At 47.3% G+C, this 19,828-nt stretch overlaps 1 protein-coding gene across 1 annotated transcript; it reads right to left on the bottom strand.

Annotated features, from left to right (window-relative positions):
• Positions 1-317: 317 nt before the first annotated feature.
• On the bottom strand, positions 318-11,894 carry LOC132579049 (vomeronasal type-2 receptor 26-like). Its single transcript, XM_060249184.1, has 7 exons — positions 11,674-11,894; positions 9,643-9,934; positions 7,975-8,100; positions 4,377-5,198; positions 2,745-2,960; positions 2,297-2,423; positions 318-1,228 (listed from the first exon to the last, which is right to left on the bottom strand). Exons 1-7 carry the CDS (start codon positions 11,892-11,894, stop codon positions 318-320), a joined length of 2,715 nt encoding a protein of 904 aa, XP_060105167.1.
• Between the last annotated feature and the right edge of the window lie 7,934 nt (positions 11,895-19,828).

The following is a 19,828-nucleotide window of genomic DNA, read 5'->3' as shown; positions in this document are numbered from 1 at the left end:
CATGGCCAGATTGTATATAGTGGCATTTTTGCCTGTGTTCCTCTGTGACTGTTTCTTCTTGCAATAGTGTTCTTGGTTGGTTCAGAGCTGGCTGAACTCACTTTATTTCAGTAAGAGACGTTGAACTTCCAGGGAAAGTGAGATAGAAATGTTTCAATAAATAAATATATGTGTATGTTCTATGAAATCTTGGGTGACAATAAACAAAACAAAAGGGAAGAGAGATGACGTAATAGAATAGCAGTTCAGGGCATCCACTCGCAATGCAAAAGCACTGGCCTAGTCACTACAGGGCTGGGTAAAGAATCAGAAAAGACTCAGGTGGCCTCTTTCGCTTTCATCATGAGATGCTCCCTTGTATTCAGGTCAGGCCTCAGTAAGAGAATGTAGCACTTGGGGAGGAAGGTGCAGCCCAGCAAGCCAGCGCCTGAGGCCAAGATGGAGAAGATCTGCACGGCAACCGTGTATTTCCCCTTGGTGCTCAGGTAGGTGGGCACAAAGCACACCCACACGCTGCAAAAGACCAGCATGCTGAAGGTGATCAGCTTGGCTTCGTTGAAGGCCCCCGGCAGCTTCCTGGCCAGGAAGGCCACCGTGAAACAGACAGCCGCCAGGAAGCCCATGTAGCCCAGGACCCCATAAAACATGGCGGCAGACCCTTCGTTGCATTGCAGGGTGATGTGTCCAGGCAAAGAGTGCAGGTCAGCGTCTGGGAAGGGGGGAGAGAGCCCCAGCCAGACAGTGCAGATGCCTGCTTGAAGGGCGGAACAGGAAAGGACGATGGAGTTTGCCAGACTCTTCCCTAGCCATTTCCTCATCCCGCTCCCGGGCTTCGTGGCCATGAAGGCCACCACCACGGTGATGGTTTTGGCCAGGAGAGAGGAGACAGCGACCGAGAAAATGGTGCTGAAGGCGGTTTGCCGGAGAAGGCAGGTGACCTTTCTCGGCTGTCCAATGAACAGGAAGGAAGAGCAAAAGGACAGCAGGAGTGAGACCAGGAGGACGTAGGAGAGGTCCCGGTTGTTGGCTTTGACCAGTGGAGTTTCTAGGTGTCTTATAAAGACTCCTAACACCAAGGCTGTGCTTAGGCACAGAAACAGGGCAAAGAAAGTTAGGCTGACCCCCAGCGGTTCTTCATGGGAGAGGAAGATGACAGTTTTGGGGACACAGAAATCTTGTTCCTTATTGGGATACTCATTTTCTGGACATTTGTTGCAATATTCTGCATCTGGAAAGAGAGGAACACAACTTCAGTGTCACCAAAATCTTCCTTTCCTCCTGCCTTATAAAATGCCTCTGACAGGGCTCTAGCGGGACTGTGTGAAACTGATTGGGCTCAGCTGAATTTCAGAACATGAAATAGCTGCAGAAAGTGCCTGGTTCAGTGCTTGGCGTTACCATGTCTAAAGGATCATGAACCAAAAGGACTCTTAGGAAGGAAGTTCCTGGAATGGAACTGCCCACACAGCAGCCAGAGGTTGCCAAGCTGGATTCATTCTCTGTAGGACACTTCCTCTCTTAGGGTGCAGTCATACGTACTATTAGTGACGACACAGCTCCGTCTGGCTGACGGATTAAATGTGTTTGTTCAGACATCCACATCTGCCCATCGAGCGTCATCGAGGGTCATCCAGGCTTGCTACGCCTGAATGGCGCATTAATTTGACAGCACAGAAAGTCTGGCACTTTTTCAAAACAGCGGCACAAGATCGGCTTTTTGTTGTTTGGACAGCTCACGCGCGATACTGCCTCCCACCTTTAAAAAAAAAGAAAAGCCCCAGCAGACATGCGCATTGCCAGATCATCCGGGAATCTGAGGTGACGCTTCTGCTTCTCCAATCAACACAGGATCGGGGGGGGGGGGGGGAAACGTTATCCCACTATTCAGAACAGGAAAAAATTCTTTTTTTTCAATGTGGAGGATTTCAAGATATCATTGTCACTGCCAATTTCTAGGAAAGTAATTCTTGGCAGTTCCTTGGTTTGGATCGGCAATGTTAATACTGGAAACTTTCTACCTTCCCCCCTGCCTCTGAAGCAATCTTTGATTTTCCAGCTCCAAACAGTTGGGCGCATGTTCAATGGACCCCCCCCCCTCCCAGAAATCACCATCTGATTAAGCATGCTCCAAGAAAAGAGCGTGATAGTATTGGATGTCTGATCGCGCAACAACAGAATGAATCGCATTCTTGGATGCTCATCTGAACTGCCCTGCATCAAATCAAGATTTGCAGAAAATATCTGAGTAAAGCTTTCTCTTCTTTTCCTGAGGCTGCCCTTTCTCCCAGTCACCCACCTTCTTGAGTGGAGATGGTCCCCTCTGTACATCGAACACACCGATAGCAGCAAACAGGCTCTCCTCTTTTGGCCACTTTGGCATAGCCAGGGGGACAACTGTCGGTACACCGGGAGCGAGGCATGCTCTAAATAGTAAGCAAAAGAGCACTGAACAAACAGTGTGAAGGAGTTTTGTTATCAGCAAAGGACTTGATGGGGCCTTTTGCTTCCCAGCTAGTGAATGACCTCCAGACCTAGGGAAGACCATTTTCCAGGATTACACCCAGTCCCTAGACTACAACAATTGGATTTCCTGGAGAAAACACTGTTTTTGAGGGTGTGCTCTGTGACATTGTATCCTACTGAGATCCCTCCTTTCCCCGGGCACCACAAAGAGGACCCAACCAATTATTAAAGCTGGAGAGACAATACAAGGAATAGAGAGAAGCAACTGGTGCCCCCCTCACCTTGGGCCACACAATGGCATCGATGTCAATGGTGAACTTGATGTCTGAGGACGCCAGTCTCTCTGCGCTCCCACATTTCACTCCCCCAAAGGACGTGTTGGAAAGCAACACCCAGTTCATAAGGTCCAGGTTAGCTGCTGGATCCTCATTTTCATCCCAATTAACTCCATCCATGGAAGTATTGTAAAACTGGAAGTTCCTCATGAAAGAGTGAAGCTGCAATATGAGAGAAGATGCCAGCATTGAGATATTAGCCAGGATAAAGGAAGGAGTAGAGGGAGCCAGTAAGAGAGTCCTCCCCCCCCCCCCGCAGGACATCCTTCCCCCATTGGTGTGGGGTGGATGGAACAGGCCACAGCCAAGCAGTTCTAGCTGCTGATAACTTGGTGCTCCTTGTCTTTGGAAGGAGAACAAGTCTGAGGGCATTTGGGGAAACTGCCGGGCAGGCTGCTTGGGCCTGCACCAGAGGTTTCCAGAGCTGGATTTGCAGATGTTCATCATTACATTTCGATGCACAACACTAATGACAAAAGTACAGCTCCCCTGGAACAGACAACCAAACAAGGACTTCAGTCTCTGTCTACCACACCCGGAGGCAAGGAGGAATCTCCTCAGGAATGTATCTGTTCTGACCACTGTTCCCTCTAAGCTGAGTTGGTGTGAGCTAGTTTACAGTCTCTGGATCACACATTTTTGTCTTAGGTCAGGAAGGATGGCCAAACTAATTTCTGCAGTAGCCAAATCGCTCACTCACACCTTTAATGCCCATAGCTCAAAAAAGTAGAACTTTTGCTCAGAAATCTCCAGAGTTTAGAGGGAGCATCGGTTCTGATATTAGGGACATGTGGGATCATAGTGGATCTTTTAATATTATTTACCCATGACGAAATGCAAACACACCTACTTGAGAGAAAAATAGTTTCATCAGACATAAATAAAAATCCCACTTAGAAAACCCCTCCCTTTCCCCTTTTAGGACTGCCCCAGATTCTTTGCATCTCTCCCCACCTCCCCAGTCTGACCCCAGAAGTCTCAAAGCAACCAGGGAAGCTCAACCAGTCTCAGCTGTTTATGGGATGGGGTGGATTGTAACCCACCCCCCAAAAATATGCCCCCACTCTCCGATATGTAATATAAGACTTGAAGAGAATTGCGCACCCTTCAGGATCCTTCAAACCAAACTCAGAAATGTGTCTGAAGAAAAACGGAAAATGGATCCAACAGAGTTCTGGCAGGGAATTAGTCTGCTAGCTGGGTTTAGTTGTTAAGTGCACTAATTGTTACTTGGCAGAACTGGGTATGATTCCCTGCTCCTCTTCCACATGCACCCGTTGGGTGAATCATAACTCTCTGAGAGCTGTTCTCTGAAGAGCAGTTTTTGTCACTCAGCCCCACTTACCTCACAGGGTGTCTGTTGTGGGGAGGGAAAGGGGAAGGTGACTGCAAGCCACTTTGAGACTCTGAGTCAAGTCTTCATCATCATCATCATCATCATCATCATCAATCATGGCAATGCTAATAGTGGTTGATTTGAATATCCTGTAAGTTGCTTCAAGCATCACCTGGCTCAGAATCCAGGCTCGAATTAAAGTCCTTTCATGAGTTAATCAATGACCAAGGAAAGGGGCCTACCTGCCACGGCTGCACCCTCTGAAGCGCAGACCTGCCTCCAGTCTTCAGGGCCGACCTCAAGGATCTGGAGGAGTAGGCAGACTTCAGGGCGTGGGCCACGGCACGGACACTGTTGTAAATGTTGTAGTTATCAAGAGAAAGGGCCCCTTGAATTGCATCCCGGGGCAGAGTCTCTACCAGTCCTGCCTTCTCTATGCATCTTCTCTGGTCTTTCACAGATGTCACAGGTTTTGAATGAGAACAGTTAAACCCTTCTCTAAAAAATTGTGTGATGCCAGTGTTAGCTGCATAAGACTCCTCCATGTTTCTCCTTTTGTTAGAATGGAATAAAAAGGAAAAAAAGCCATGGACAAACCGTGGAGACAAAACTCTGTATGACAAGGTCAAACTGAGGTCCCACAAAGCTGTTGTGATCCAGACTTTTCCTACAACGAGATTCATGGCAAACAGTTCAGTAAGTTTTTGGACAATTAATATTGTGCTGTAAAAGAAGCGGATCTCTCCATAATAAACATACACATTAACTTTTGATTGCAAACAAAACTCTCTGTAGGGGAAAAACATCATTTTTGTAGCCAGGACTGGGATGCTTTGTGAGAAGCCGACACAGATGTGGTTCCTGTTGAGCAGGGATGGAAACGTCTGCAGGAAGTGTTGTCCACTGTCAGTCTGTGGAGCAAGGAGACCGACCCACGTCCACTGGAAGTGCAGAAGCAGCTGGACGATGCCCCGGGACTGGCAATCTGCTTTTGGCACCTTCTGGTACAAAAAGGGGAATTCAGTCTGATCATTCGGAAGGCGGGCGACAAAACTGTAGCTGACCTGGGAGGAAAAGCAGAGGCAGGTGATTCCTTTGGTTGTCTGGACAAAACTCCAGGTGTGTTTGTGTAATCTTTCGGGTGCAGTGTTCCTCTGTGAGCTCAGCACACCTTGTACCTTTGCTGCAGGCAGGGATTTCCCAGCAGCCCTCAGAAAGCATCTCTGTGGCAGAGCCCCCACTCAGCATGCAGACGCTCCCAGGCGACGTCCCCAGCGGAGACTCAGAAAGACCTTCCTGTGCTTGAGACCCTGGTGTCAGCCGATGTAACTCTACTGAATAAAATGCTTAGCTGAACTGTCGCCATCTTGCAACGCTGTTACTAACCATGAGAAGAGACCTTGCATATCAAAGTAGAAAGTGCAGATGTTGCCAATGCTTGATGTGAACATTTCTTCCCCTTGATACTAACAAAGGCAGAAATTCCCACTTTGAAGATAAAGCGCCTCCAGGGGCAGCCACCTGGCCATCCCCGGAAGACTAACAGTAACAATAAGATAAGATAAGAGAGGGAGACCGTGTGAATCTTTGCACCTCACCTCAGCAATGTTTAGAATTGTGGTTTTGTAGAGTTCCCTTTGTATACCGGATTCATTACAAAGTGCTGGTTATTACCTTTAAAGCCCTATATGGCCGAGGACCTGCCTACCTTAGGGACCGTCTCTCCCCATATGAACCCCAGAGAGCACTGAGGTCAGCCGGGAAAAACCTGCTGAACATTCCCGGGCTGAAAGAGGTGAAGTTGCAAAGCACCCGCAACCGAGCTTTCTCTACTATGGCTCCACGCCTATGGAACCAACTTCCAGAGGAAACGCGGGCCCTGCGGGACCTTGAACAGTTCCGCAGGGCCTGCAAGACTACCCTCTTCCGATTGGCCTTCACTGATCAAGAGGGAAACTGTTAAAGAACTCGCCATCGTAAACATAAACTTAATCATAGCACTAGTATATTTTATTAATTTTATTAATTTTAGAATTTTAATCAGAATTTTAACTAAACTGTAAATGTAGTTTTATTTAATATTGTATGACCAATGTTTGAATTATGCTGTTAGCCGCCCTGAGCCTGCTCCGGCGGGGAGGGTGGGATACAAATAAAAATTGTTGTTGTTGTTGTTGTTGATTCCCCACTCCTCCACTTGCAGCTGCTGGAATGGTCTTGGGTCAGCCAGAGCTCTCTTATCTGGGAGAACCGGGTTTGATTCCCCTCTCCTCCACTCGCAGCTGCTGGAATGGCCTTGGGTCAGCCAGAGCTCTCTTATCTGGGAGAACCGGGTTTGATTCCCCTCTCCTCCACTTGCAGCTGCTGGAATGGCCTTGGGTCAGCCAGAGCTCTCTTATCGGGGAGAACTGGGTTTGATTCCCCTCTCCTCCACTTGCAGCTGCTGGAATGGCCTTGGGTCAGCCAGAGCTCTCTTATCTGGGAGAACTGGGTTTGATTCCCCTCTCCTCCACTTGCAGCTGCTGGAATGGCCTTGGGTCAGCCATAGCTCTCTTATCTGGGAGAACTGGGTTTGATTCCCCTCTCCTCCACTTGCAGCTGCTGGAATGGCCTTGGGTCAGCCAGAGCTCTCTTATCTGGGAGAACCGGGTTGGATTCCCCCTTCCTCCACTTGCACCTGCTGGAATGGCCTTGGGTCAGCCAGAGCTCTCTTATCGGGGAGAACCGGGCTTGATTCCCCACTCCTCCACTTGCAGCTGCTATATGGCCTTGGGACAGTCAGAGCTCTCGCAGAGCTGTCCTTGAAAGGGCAGCTGCTGTGAGATCCCTCTCAGCCCCACCCGCCTCACAGGGTGTCTGTTGTGGGGGGAGAAGATAATGGAGATTGTAAGCCGCTCTGAGTGTCCAGTGCCTGACCTTGGACTCCATGACCCCCAAGAGCAAGGAGGTGGAGAGGCGGCTGACCTCCCCCATCATCAGCACCTCGCTGGATACCAGGAACATCGCCTTCGAAAGGCAAGGGCAGCCTCTCGGCTGAGTGTTTGGGGGGGAGGGGTGTTATGAGTACTAGTTGTGGGGTGGAGGTGGGGGGTCAGGGGTGCCTTCTTAGAAGGGGCAGCCGGAGTTCCCTCTAAGCTGCAGTAGGGGACACTGGTGCACAATATTTTAGCTTCCAGCTCACCAGCATTTTCCCCTCCATTGGAAACAATGGAGGATTAGGCTCCTCCTTCTGGGGTCCATAGAATTGGATCCCCAAGTCCTAGCTTTTTGAAATTTGGGGGGATTTTTGGGGAGAGGCACCAGTAGCTATGCTGCAAATTTGGTGCCTCTATTTCAAAAAACAGGCCCCCAGAGGCCCTCCCAGATCGATTTTCCATTATAGCCTATGGGGCCTATTGACTATAATGGTCCCCATAGGCTATAATGGAGTGTGGGGGGAAATGATTTTTTTTTTGCACACCCCCATGTTTTTCAGTATGATCTGTAAGCTGCCTTGAGTCACAGTAAAACTGGGATATAAATATTTGAATAAATAAGGACAGTTGACAAACTTCCTGTTTGTTAGAGAGCCAGTTTGGTGTAATGGTTAAGTGTGCAGACTCTTATCTGGGAGAACCAGGTTTGATTCCCCACTGCTCCACATACAGCTGCTGGGATGGCCTTGGGTCAGCCAGAGCTCTCGCAGAGTTGTTCTTGAAAGGCCAGCTGCTGTGAGAGCTCTCTCAGCCCCACCCACCTCACAGGGTGTCTGTTGTGGGGGGAGAAGTCTCTGATTCAGAGAGAAGGGCAGGGTATAAATCTGCTGTTCTTCTTCTTCAAGTTCTTTCCAGTAGGTGATACCTGTAGACGGAATGGAAGCTCTAGGTAGGCTTGCAGAATTGCAGGCTGGCAGGTGTCATGTCCGTGTTTGATGCTTGTGAAGACGAGGATATCGAATGCAGCATCTTCACTTACCATCTTCATACTCTTTGGGAATTAAACAGATTTGTAAGCAACTTAACTGTCACCTTAAACCAAATAGTTTTTTTTTCAAACTCTGTAATTTCTCTTGCTCTTATTTAAGTGTAGAGCTGCTATTTCTTGTGAATGGGTGGAATGCACCTAGAGATGAAACTGAAGTGTAGAGACATCCCCCTCTAACTCCCCAGACTTGGTCTGTCCAGTGATCACCAACAGGGACTCCACAAAGGGTAACACCCACCTTCCCTCCAAGGTTTGTGGACAGTGGGGTATGCCCCGTGGGAGAGACTTCAAAGGCAAATAACATATCTTGCTCCATTTTTGAAAACCAGAAAAGATACTCGCCGTGTTACAAAACAATATCAAAATATAACTGCAATACTTTCCATTCACAACATAGTATTACAATGTAAATTTCAGTGACAAATTCAGTGACAAATACCATCCGAAGAACACAACTTCACTACTGTCCATAAGATGATATCAGGTTCTTTCCAAACAATACAGTTCAACAAAGCAAAACCGGTCCATTCTCGTTTCGGATCCTTATGATCCTTCCTCTGGGACTGTCTTATTGATTTTGAATACAGTAGTCTGATGGTAGCACAGTAGCGTTCTAGTAATGAAACAAATTAGAGAAAGCCTGGAAAACAGTGTGTAGTAAAGAAATAAGGCACCATCAGACTATTGTATTCAAAATCAATAAGACAGTCCCAGAGGAAGGATCATAAGGATCCGAAATGAGGACGGACCGGTTTTGCATTGTTGGACTGTATTGTTTGGAAAGAACCTGATATCATCTTATGGACAGTATTGAAGTTGTGTTCTTCGGATGGTATTTGTCACTGAATTTGTCACTGAAATTTACATTGTAATACTATGTTGTGAATGGAAAGTATTGCAATTATATTTTGATGTTGTTTTGTAAGAGAGAGAAAATCTTTTCTGTCATTCCTTGATTGTTAACCTCCGTGGTCCTGGCATTGCTTGATACCATTTTTAAAAGCATCACAGTGCTTGAGCTCTGAGTCAAAGACGAGGAGCAAATGGAGCAGTTTGTACAGGACCACAAGCAGATCAAGTAGCATCCAGATATACCGGCCTTTTTCTGCTGACCAGGCTGGGAATGGTTAGTGTGGGGAGGTGATGGCAGGAAGACAAGAAGGTCCTGACATGTATCTGCTCATTATGTGTGGAAGGGCAGGGGAGAGCTGAAAGGTGTTCCAAGGATAGAAAGAGGCAACTGCATTTTTGAGGGACTGCAAGTCCTTCAGATGAGGGACTGGATTCCTGGCATGTAGATGCATCCCCACTCTAAATAAAGTGTTTTGGGTCTTATGTCACAAACTTGGGATTGACCCAAGGAGGCAGCAGAACAAAAGGAAGGTTTCGTGTGTGTGTGCCAACAGCCAGAGACAAATCTTCCAAACCATTCCCAGCTTGCTTCAAAACCCATGTTTCTCTTTGCCTGTCCTTTTTGATGCCCAGTGATGTTTTTTCCACTGCCCTGGTGTGACTGGGAAGGGTCCTCCCCTCCTCCATTCCTACCTGTGGGATTTTGTAGATGCTGAGCATACTGGCAATCTGGCCGGAGATTTCTGACTCGGCTCCTTCGAGAACTGCCAGCAAGTTGTTCTGCCTCCCGCAGTGGTAGTTTGGCACGTTGGATGGCCCCGTTGATGCCAGGTCCACCAGGGCCTCCGAGGCCATCCTGGCATCATAATAGTCCTCGTAGACGTTGTAGCCCAGCGTGAGGTTGGGCAAGCCCTGGGAGTGCCCATTGATCTCCTGAATGGCAAAGAGGAAAGACAGGACATGCCAGTTCGTTGTCACACCTTTCCTGCAAAACAGAGCGGGTGTTTCAGAGAGGAACCATGTTGGTCTGCAAATTAAACAGCTTGATTTGAGTCTAGCAGCAGCTTTGAGATCAATATGGTTTGTGGGATATTGTGAGAGACGTTTAATTCATTATTGGCTGGCAGATGTAAAGATGCAATATCCTCTCCTTATTTTAGATGTTGAGCATGATGGATTGATTACATTGATATCTGATTCCTTGTAGTAGAGTCAATTTCCTATATCAGCTTCTCATTTTTTATGTTGTTTTGTGCAACAGTTACCCCAGATTGATTGTATGATCTTTAGGCTTCCAGAACATGATCACACGATAGAGACATGAATATCTCATCTAAAGATTATGGCCTGCAAAGTGTTCTTTGAGCAAAAGTCAGCAAAAACTTAGGTCCAGCACCAGAAATAAGGCTTCTCTGAATTAACAGAGGCCTTGTCTGCATTCCTCTATAAAAGACAGACTCTCTGTGTCAGTTAAAACATTGTAATAGAGGATCAAGCTACCTCTAATACAAATCACAAAAATGTATAACATTTCTTAGAGTATACACAAAAATGAATTTTTGAAGCATAATGTCTGAATAGACTGCATAAATTTTGGAAACAAAAGGCAATGTCACTTATGCATTGGATGGATTTCTAATAACCACAATACCCATATACGTTTTGCCCCCAAGGGCCTTCCTCAGTAGTCAGTATATCAAATGGTACAAAGGCACACGTCGAGGAATCAAAATGATCAAAAGCCAGGTGTTGCTTCTCATATAATATGTGGTCGCTTAAAATTATATAAAGTAAGCCATAGCTTACTATTAGAAAGCAGCTTTTGATCGTGTTACTTCACATCCAGTGATATTAAATACTCTGTACAAGAGAACCATAAAGCTGAATATTCTGATTTGTGCGTGAAGTTTTCAGGATTATCCAGTTATGGCTACGATAGATGATAGATAGATAGATAGATAGATAGATAGATAGATAGATAGATAGATAGATAGATAGATAGATAGATAGATAGAATGTTATACATATAATCACTATATTAAACCTCAACTGAAATTCCAGTATGAAACTGATTATTTTTTAAAAAATGGCCTGTGCTAAAACTCAAAGCTGACTAGAAGTTATCTGCTTCATTTTTCTTATCAAACAATGCTTTAATTGTCCAAGTATTCCTTTTATTAAATGATCTGAAAATATTACTCTTTCATGTTACTTAGATGGAACACATTACCTTCTGCTGAAATGAAGGGCAGTTTCAAAAGAATCCCCCCAATAAGCATTTTTGCATTTATTGTAAGGATCAAGTTCACTCAATTACCCGTAACCTTTTTATTTGCCCCCCTTATAATTCTCTTTGCAACCAACATATACTCCTTAGACTAAAAAGATGATGAAGAAGAAGATATTGGATTTATATCCCGCCCTCCACTCCAAAGAATCTCAGAGCGGCTCACAATCTCCTTTCCCTTCCTCCCCCACAACAGACACCCTGTGAGGTGGGTGGGGCTGGAGAGGGCTCTCACAGCAGCTGCCCTTTCAAGGACAACCTCTGCCAGAGCTATGGCTGACCCAAGGCCCTTCCAGCAGCTGCAAGTGGAGGAGTGGGGAATCAAACCCGGTTCTCCCAGATAAGAGTCCGCACACTTAACCACTACACCAAACTGGCTCTCCATCTACAGGAGAAGGGAGCCCTTTGAAACCAGAGATGGGCGGGGTGTGACTTACCTATGAAGTCTGATGGAGGGAGGCTTTGAAAAGTTGGTCAGTAGAAAGTGCACAGGAGTTTCAGAGATGAGCCCCCCAATGAGATGGTCTCCCGGCCTGTAATAATTCCAGGGCTTGTTTTCATCCCTGATCAGATTCAAGGGGCATTTGGGCTTCAGCATCCCGCAGGCTGAGACAGGCAGCCTCACCAACAGCAGCAGCAAGACCACCAGCAACGCCATCCTAGGCTGCCTCCCTTCCCCCCCCACACCCCGCCCGGCAGCTACATAGGAGAAGCAGTCCAAGCTGCTTTGCAGACCCAAGGATGTGGACTGCTGCTACAGAAAGGTTGCAGAGCTGAATGAAGGAGACAGGAGGGTGGGCTTTGGACCACTGGAGCCCCCAGCCCGAGCTCTCTGGGGCGCTAGAGGGATTATTTATGCCATTCTGGGCTGGTTTCGACAAAACCTGTTGCTCTTGGTTCTCATGTTGATGTTATTGGCTTCAAAAGTCATCTTGGGAAGAATTCCCTGGGCTCTGGTCCTAAGGAGAATAAATCACCATGATTTTGATCATTGCAAAGGTAAGAACCGCTGTTGCAACACCTTGGACGCTTGTTGTGGCTCCTTGCGCAGGTGGATGGCTGGAGAAAACATGTTTGCATGAAGTATCTGTGTGTCCCTGGACTCTGAAGGGGGAGGGGGTGCAGATGAGAAAAGTTAGGCTGAACTTTAGTGAAGAAGCCCCTTTCTGAAAAGACATGGAGCCGAAAAGAATGTACAGGAATTACATCATTGCACAGTATATGGACCAATTGCACAGTTTGTTTTATGTATTGGGGGGTATATTGCGGGTGTGGGTGTGTCCACCTGGAAGTCATGGTGACCTCTGGTGACTGACTGCTATGGGTGGCCTGGAGGATACTCAGGGAGGTGCCCCTCTCCTCCCGAATGCTGGTATTTCAAGGAGGTCTCCCATCCAAGTCCTTGCCAGAGTTGAGCCTGCTTAACTTCTGAAATGTGACGAGATCGCGCTTGCCTGGGCTATCCAGGTGAGGTTGTCTTTATATATTTTTGAAATCTCTGTTGCCTCTTGAGGAACCACCTTGTCAAGGCTCACAAAGTAAAACAGCAACCAAAGACTGTAGAAGCCACAGCATAAAATAAAGAAATATTAAACCAAAGGCTTGCAAACTTCACAAAACATCCAGCAGCCTAAAATGATACTCAAACAACTGCCTCATGTTGGAAGGACATCATAACGACGACCTCCTTCAGAGATGGAAGCCCTCAGCAGGACCCCCGGGCACCAGGAAGGGCTTCCTCAGAGAGGGGGTGTTCAGCAGGTGCCTGAAGGCGAAGGGCGGAGTCTGTGAGCCAAGACAGAGGAGCTGTGCCTGAGTCAGGCCACAGAAACAAACTTTGTAAAAGAAGAAGAACTGCAGATTTATATCCGCCCTTCTCTCTGAATCAGAGCAGTTTACAATCTCTTCTATCTTCCTCCCCCACAACAGACACCCTGTGAGGTGGGTGGGGCTAAAGAAGGCTCTCACAGCAGCTGCCCTTTCAAGGACAACCTCTGCCAGAGCTCTGGCTGACTCAAGGCCATGCTAGCAGGTGCAAGTGGAGAAGTGGGGAATCAAACCCAGTTCTCCCAGATAAGAGTCCACGCATTTCACTACTACACCAAACTGGCTCTCACAGCAGCTGCCCTTTCAAGGACAACCTCTGTCAGAGCTCTGGCTGACTCAAGGCTATGCCAGCAGCTGCAAGTGGAGGAGTGGGGAATCAAACCCGGTTCTTCCAGATAAGAGTCCGCGCACTTCACCACTACACCAAACTGGTTCTCTGTGACATCTGTAGATGTTACAGATGCAGTGGAGCTGGTCACAGAGCCAACCAGAGAGGGAGAAACTCCCGACTCGAGATCTGGTGCAAGATTTCAATATTATTGCTCCAGTGTGGAAGAGCGACCACGGTGCTATTCCATTCAGCATTGCTGTCAATGGAAAGCTGCCCCCCAAGTCCAAAACCGCCACATTTGTCTTCCAGAGAATGACCGCCAGGGTTCTAAAAGGGGAAGTGTTCAGAAGGAAGTTCCAAGGGAGAGTTAAAAGAGTCAAATCTCTCCAGGATGCCTGGGAGCTATTTAAGATTCTTGTGATTGAGTCTCATACAAAATGCATATCGCAGGTCAGGAAAGTTTCTACCAAATCTAAAAAATGTTCCTGTGTGGTTAAATAACCCAAGACAAAGAAGCTGTAAATGGCTAAAGGCTTACTCTTTAGCTGAATACAGCACAAAACCTTCTCAGCCCCACCCACCTCACAGGGTGTCTGTTGCAGCGGGGAGAAGATAAAGGAGGTTGTAAGCCGCTCTGAGTCTGTGATTAAGAGAGAAGGGCAGGGTATACATCTGCAATTCTTCTTCTTCTATTAGGCTTTCATCTCTTTGGCAGCAGAAATATTGTTGGTCATACGTCACGTCTCTTTCCAGAAAAACTGATGGAAAGCTTCTTTGACTTGAGCTTTTTACAACACAATGGCCGTTTTCGCACTAGCGTTTGCTCCGTCGTAGCGCCCCATTTACCTCCGGATCTTCTCTTGGATTTCGCACATCTTGCTCCGGCGCTGCGGTTTGCTCCGGCGCTACAGGGATTTTACGCCGGAGTATGTTTTTCAGCATGTTGCCGGAGTTTCCGAAAACCTCCGGATCCACTCCGGATCCACTCAGCGGAGTTTGCTGTGGGAAATCCATCCACGCCGGATCGACTGCTTTGTGGGCGGCACCCTCTCCCTTTCCGTCCTCCCACCCCATCCACCCCCTTGGCCAATCATCAGCCTTTCGCGGCGCTTCCCCGAAGTGCCGGCGCGGCCATTTTTTTTTTTTAAACTTCACAGTTTTGCGTAATAGTGATATTTCGAAATTAACAAAGGGAAAAAAAAAACCCTCCTGGAATAGTTGCGTTATTTCGGTGTTGCGTTATCCCCCGCCTCTTCTCCCTTTAGGGGCCCCGGTGGGGGGACCGCGGCAGCCCCCCCAGCAGGCCTTTTCCAGCCAGTTCATTTCGGGTCTAGTTTGGGGAGGGCGAGCGGGAAGGAGGCGGTTTCAGCGGGCCGGCGGAGGGGCCCCGGCAGCTTCGACTCTCCCCAGCTCAAACCCCCCCACTTCACTTCCATTTGCGCCCCGCTTGACCCCGCCGGCTTCCCGCTGCCACCGCCGCCTTGGCAAAGGGAGCCCAGCCGCCCAGAGACATTTGGCGGCGGCGGCGCTTCTCCATTGTTGGGGGGGGGAATCTAGTGCCGGTGCGGGCCAAAGCGTTCATGTGTGTGTGTTAAAAACGGAATGCCTCCCTCAGCTGTGCCACCAGGATTTCTGGACCTGCACAAAATGGGAAGTTGGAGTCCTGCATTCTTCTCCCTGGCTACATTCCGCTCGGTTAGAAAATAGACGGAGCTCGCTCTTCACACCCGCCACAGAAGGGGAAGGAGAGAATGGGGCGGGGGGGGGGGAGCTCTGGCAGCAGGAATCAGTCAGGTCCCCCGTTGCAAGCGCCAGCCGGAGAGGGGAAAGAGAGCGGAGGAAATCCCAGCTTCGCCACCCGGGAGGGAGCGAAGGGAAGAAGCTGCCACACACACACACACACACACACACAAACCCCTCGATTTCTCTCTCTTCGTTATTGCGATATTTCGCAAATTCAGAATTTGGGGGGGGGAATATAGTGCTAGGAATGCTTCTGTTAATACATAAAGGACTGTGGAGGACTCTACAGCTGCAGCCAATCCATGAGCAGCAGCAGCACACGTGATGCGGTTTGTCCACGAAATGAAGGGGAGGGAACAGCTCGATGTTACGTTGGTACGTTAGTACGTTAGTACGTCATTACGCAACCAGACTTGCGCTTAAAAAAAAAAAGATTGACAGGGCATCGAACTCAAGCCGATGCCAGTGGGAAAACGATTTGAGCCGGGGCTTCAGGGAAGGCGACTCCGCAAAGAGTCACTAGTGGGAAAACGAGAAAAATGATCCGGAGATAATTGCGCCGGGGAATAAGGGGAGCAAACGCTAAGTGGGAAAACGGCCAATGAAACTTTTCGATTAGGAAGAAAACAATAACTAACTACATATTCATATAAGCCAGCGCCTCCAGAGAAAATCAAATAATTCTGAATGGATATCATCATATACCTTTATTGCATAAAGAACATAAGAGAAGTCATGTTGGATCAGGTCAATGGCCCATCCAGTCCAACACTCCATGTCACACAGTGGCAAAAACAAACAGGTGCCATCAGGAGGTCCATCAGTAGGGCCAGGACACTAGAAGCCCTACTAATGTGCCCCTCTTCAAGCACCAAAAATACAGAGCCTCACTTGCCCCAGACAGAATTCCAGCAATACGCTGTGGCTAACAGCCACTGATGGACCTCTGCTCTGTATGTTTATCCAATCCCCTCTTGAAGCTGTCTATGCTTGCAGCCGCTGCCACCTCCTGTGGCAGTGAATTCCATGTGTTAATCACCCTTTGGGTGAAGAAGGACTTCCTTTTATCAGTTCTAACCCGACTGCTCAGCTATTTCATTGAATGTCCACAAGTTCTTGTATTGTGAGAAAGGGACAAAAGTACTTCTTTCTCTACCTTCTCATATCCCATCAGTTCTAAAGAATTGATATATTGTAAGGTTTTGCCCAGGTTCAATCATGAGACTTAAAGCAAACAACACATGGCAAGTGAACACCTGTCCAGGTCTTGCCAGACTGGAATACAATTGAAAGTTATCAACTATTATAGAAGAGGATGGGGGGCAACTGCTATTCAGTTTCCCAAGCCCCCCAAAACTCTTTTGAAAGTCCGCAACTTCCCAGCTTCTTCCCCACTCCTGGCTTCACTTGCTTCACTTGCCTCTGTACACTAATAACTTAATTTGAAAGGTAATTCTTACTATAGTATTCCCCATTGCAATGTATGGTTAAGGAAGTTGGACAATGAAGACAGCTGAGAGGTAGAAAACTGATTCATTTCAAACTTGGTGATGGAGAAGAGTTTCATGGATATGGTGGACTGCCAAAAAAGACAAAAAAAAAAGTAGGTTCCAGATTGGATCAAATCTGAACTCTTTCTGGCATTTAAAACCGACCAAATTGAAGGTTTTGTACTTTGGTCACATTATGAGAAGGTGGGAGTCACCAGAAAAGAGAATAATGCCAGGAAACATTGAGGGCAGCAGCATAAGAGGAAGACACGGAAGGTGATGGATTGATTCAACAAAGGACTCTACTGACTGTTGCCTGGGCTCTGAACACTATCTCTAACTGCAATGCAAGCTAAACCTGTGCTTCTCCTTCCAAGTTAACATTTCCCTCCCTTTCCCTTTTCTCCATTCTTTAAGGGTGTGAAGAAAAAGCTACTTTTAATTCAGCTGATCTCACACCCAACATGGCATTTCTGACAAACGGTGCTGTCTCCACTGCTAAAAGGCCCAACTATGGATGCAGACATTGTAGTTTCCTGTACCAAAAGTGTGTTGTGTTTCTATTCCCCAGATATCACATCCTCTCCTCTCTTCTATGCCTTCTGCTTGCCTGAAGATGGATGCCTTTGTTCTTTTTTCAGGGACAGCACAGCCACTTGAAGAAGAAGAGAAGAGATTGGATTTATACCCCACCCTTTGCTAGCTAAAAGAGTCTCAGAGCAGTTTACAAATCTCCTTTCAGTTCCCCTCCCCGCTACAGACACCCTGTGGAGTAGGTGGGGCTGAGAGAGTTCTCCCAGAACGGCTCTTGAGCAGAACAGCCTTGAGAGAACTTGTGGCTGACCCAAGATCACATTGGCAGCTGTATGTGGAAGAGTGGGGAATCAACCCAGTTCTCCCAGATAAGACTCTGTGCACTTAACCACTACACCAAACTGGCTCTTGCATGGTATGTGTTCCTATACTACACAGACTAGACAAGCTGAAGGACAAACCCATGAATCCGTGTCAATCACCACCCAAAGACCTGCCTATCTTCCAGAGCTCTGAAGCAATCCAGGTGATTTTGGCCTTGTGCAAATCCCCATGAACTGTCAGCCAATCAGGGCCCAGGGAACTCCACCAGGTGGGAGGGGGTGAGCCAGCCTCTGCCTTAAAAAGGAGGGAAAATGTTTTTCCTCAGAGAAGGGATTTTGGTGGCTCTGGGTAAAGGTGGCAGCTTGGCCAGCCTTTTGTTGGGCTTTCTAGTTTGGATTTGGGGCTTGGCTTGTTTCTGGGAGACAGATAAGCATCCTGTTAAAGGGCCAGGATTCCTAACCTACAGGTGTGGGTTCTGTGGACAGGAGCTCTGTGTGGGAAAAGGCCAACTCTGAACCTGGAGAAGAAGCCTGGCAGTTGTGAAATTAGATTCCTGTGAAGTTTCCTCAGCTGGAGTAACCTGCCTGGGTGGAAAAGGGGGATCAAATCTCCCCTCCGGATCATTTCCATCCGCTGTGGCTCAGGAAGAAACTGGGACTCTCTTTCTGAGGGAAAAAACTGTAACCAGTGTTCCCTGTAAACTGAGCTAGTGTGAGCTTATCGCAGTTTTTTAGCCTCCGGCTCACACCTTTTTGTCTTCACTCAGGAAAACTGGCCCCAGAGCAAACTAATTTATGCAGTAGCTCACAAAGCAGAATTTTTGCTCATAAGACTCCACAGTTTAGAGGGAGTATTGACTGTTACCTATGCAGGGTGAAGTTGGGAGCCACATTCACCTTACATAGTGAAGCCATCCGCACGAAACATTTATTTACCCTATTAAATGCTTTATATCATGTGAAATAGACCTCGTGTTGGACATCTCCTTCCGGGTCTGGTTTGTCCACTCAAATATCTATGGAAAAGCGACTTCTGTTTTCCTCATAATGAATTACAGCCTTGGTCTCCTGGAGACCTTTAGGGCGCATGCAGCTGACACGCTGCCAATCCTGTGACCAAAGTTCCTCTCCCGTTTTTACCTGATTGTGGGCAGTTGGGGGCTTAGAAGAGGCCGGGGGGGGGGGGGGGACTGGAGTGGACATTCTTCAGGCCAGTGGGCAGTTTGTCCCAGAGTCCTCCCTTACACTTACCAACATGGAACTTCATTTGCCACCTTGTCACCCACTCACTCAGTTTGTGGAAGTCCTTTTGGAGCTCTTCACATTGGTTTTCACCATCCTGAGTAATGTTGTGGCATATACAAGCTTGGCCACTACAATACCCTCCCCCAGTTCCAGATCAGTTATGAATAAATTAAATACTACCGGCCCTAATATCAATCCTTGTGGGACCCCACTGCTCACTTCCCTCCATTATGAGAACTGTCTACTCTTTGTTTCCTGTCATTTGACAAGACTTAACAAATTTAACAAGATTTTAATGCATAAGAGAACATGTTCTTTTTACCATGTTTACTCTGGAGTCCTTGGTGAGGTATCTTGTCAAAAGCCTTTTGAACGTTCAAGTATATAATATCCACCAGGTCAGAATGCCAAAAGGTTGGTGAGGTGGGACTTCCCTTTGCAGAAACCATGCTGATTTTCCTTGAGCAGGCCTTGTCCCTCTATGTGCCTAACAATTCTGCCTTTGGTTACAGATTATAGTCCAAAGCAGTTTAGAAGTAGGAAGCCTGTCTGCTCGGTGTTATAAAGGTATGGGTGCTCTTCCTGTTAAAAAAAAATTAAAACTGATATGCCTTTCTGTTCCATGTTTTCAGTGAAGCAAGAAATCTGCTTTGCCATGCTATCGTGGGCCTAGCTCACCCAAAACTTTGTTACTGTGATACTGAGAGGGCTGAAGAAAAGGAAAACAAAGAAACAACTAAGCTACAGATGCCTCTGAAGGAAACCTGTTTCTCAGTAGTTTTTATCAAGTTCAACTGTGTGGTTCCTTCAAGACTACAATCCCCTCATAATTGGACCAGTGAATGCCAGACAGCAACCCGAGTCCAGGGATTGCCCTCATTGAGGTCTAGAAGACTCAGTGGTCCCCAAATGCTAAATCATAGAAATAAAAAAGAAATCTGAAAAAAGTCAGTGCAAATGCCATAGGGCTGTTCATCTCAGGTATTGACTTCTCTTCCTCAGGTTTTCTTTGACGGTGGATGTCTGTGTAGGAAAGGAGTGGCATGGATGCTGGCCAAACCCCCTCCTTCTTCAGGAGGGGCCATGAGACCTTTCTTTC

Source organism: Heteronotia binoei, chromosome 11 (genome assembly GCF_032191835.1).
Source record: "Heteronotia binoei isolate CCM8104 ecotype False Entrance Well chromosome 11, APGP_CSIRO_Hbin_v1, whole genome shotgun sequence".
Classification (NCBI taxonomy): Eukaryota; Metazoa; Chordata; class Lepidosauria; order Squamata; family Gekkonidae; genus Heteronotia; species Heteronotia binoei.
Note: the sequence above shows the minus strand (reverse complement) of the source record. Positions and strands in the feature narration are given on the sequence as shown.

Excerpts from the sequence above, each read along its gene's own strand:
- LOC132579049 (XM_060249184.1), bottom strand. The coding sequence starts at position 11,894 with ATGGCGTTGCTGGTGGTCTTGCTGCTGCTGTTGGTGAGGCTGCCTGTC. Across the intron at positions 5,199-7,974 it reads AGCTTCCATTCCGTCTACAG|GTCAGCTACAGTTTTGTCGC; the intron begins GTATCACCTACT and ends TTTTCCTCCCAG. Across the intron at positions 2,424-2,744 it reads ATGCCATTGTGTGGCCCAAG|AGCATGCCTCGCTCCCGGTG; the intron begins GTGAGGGGGGCA and ends CTTACTATTTAG.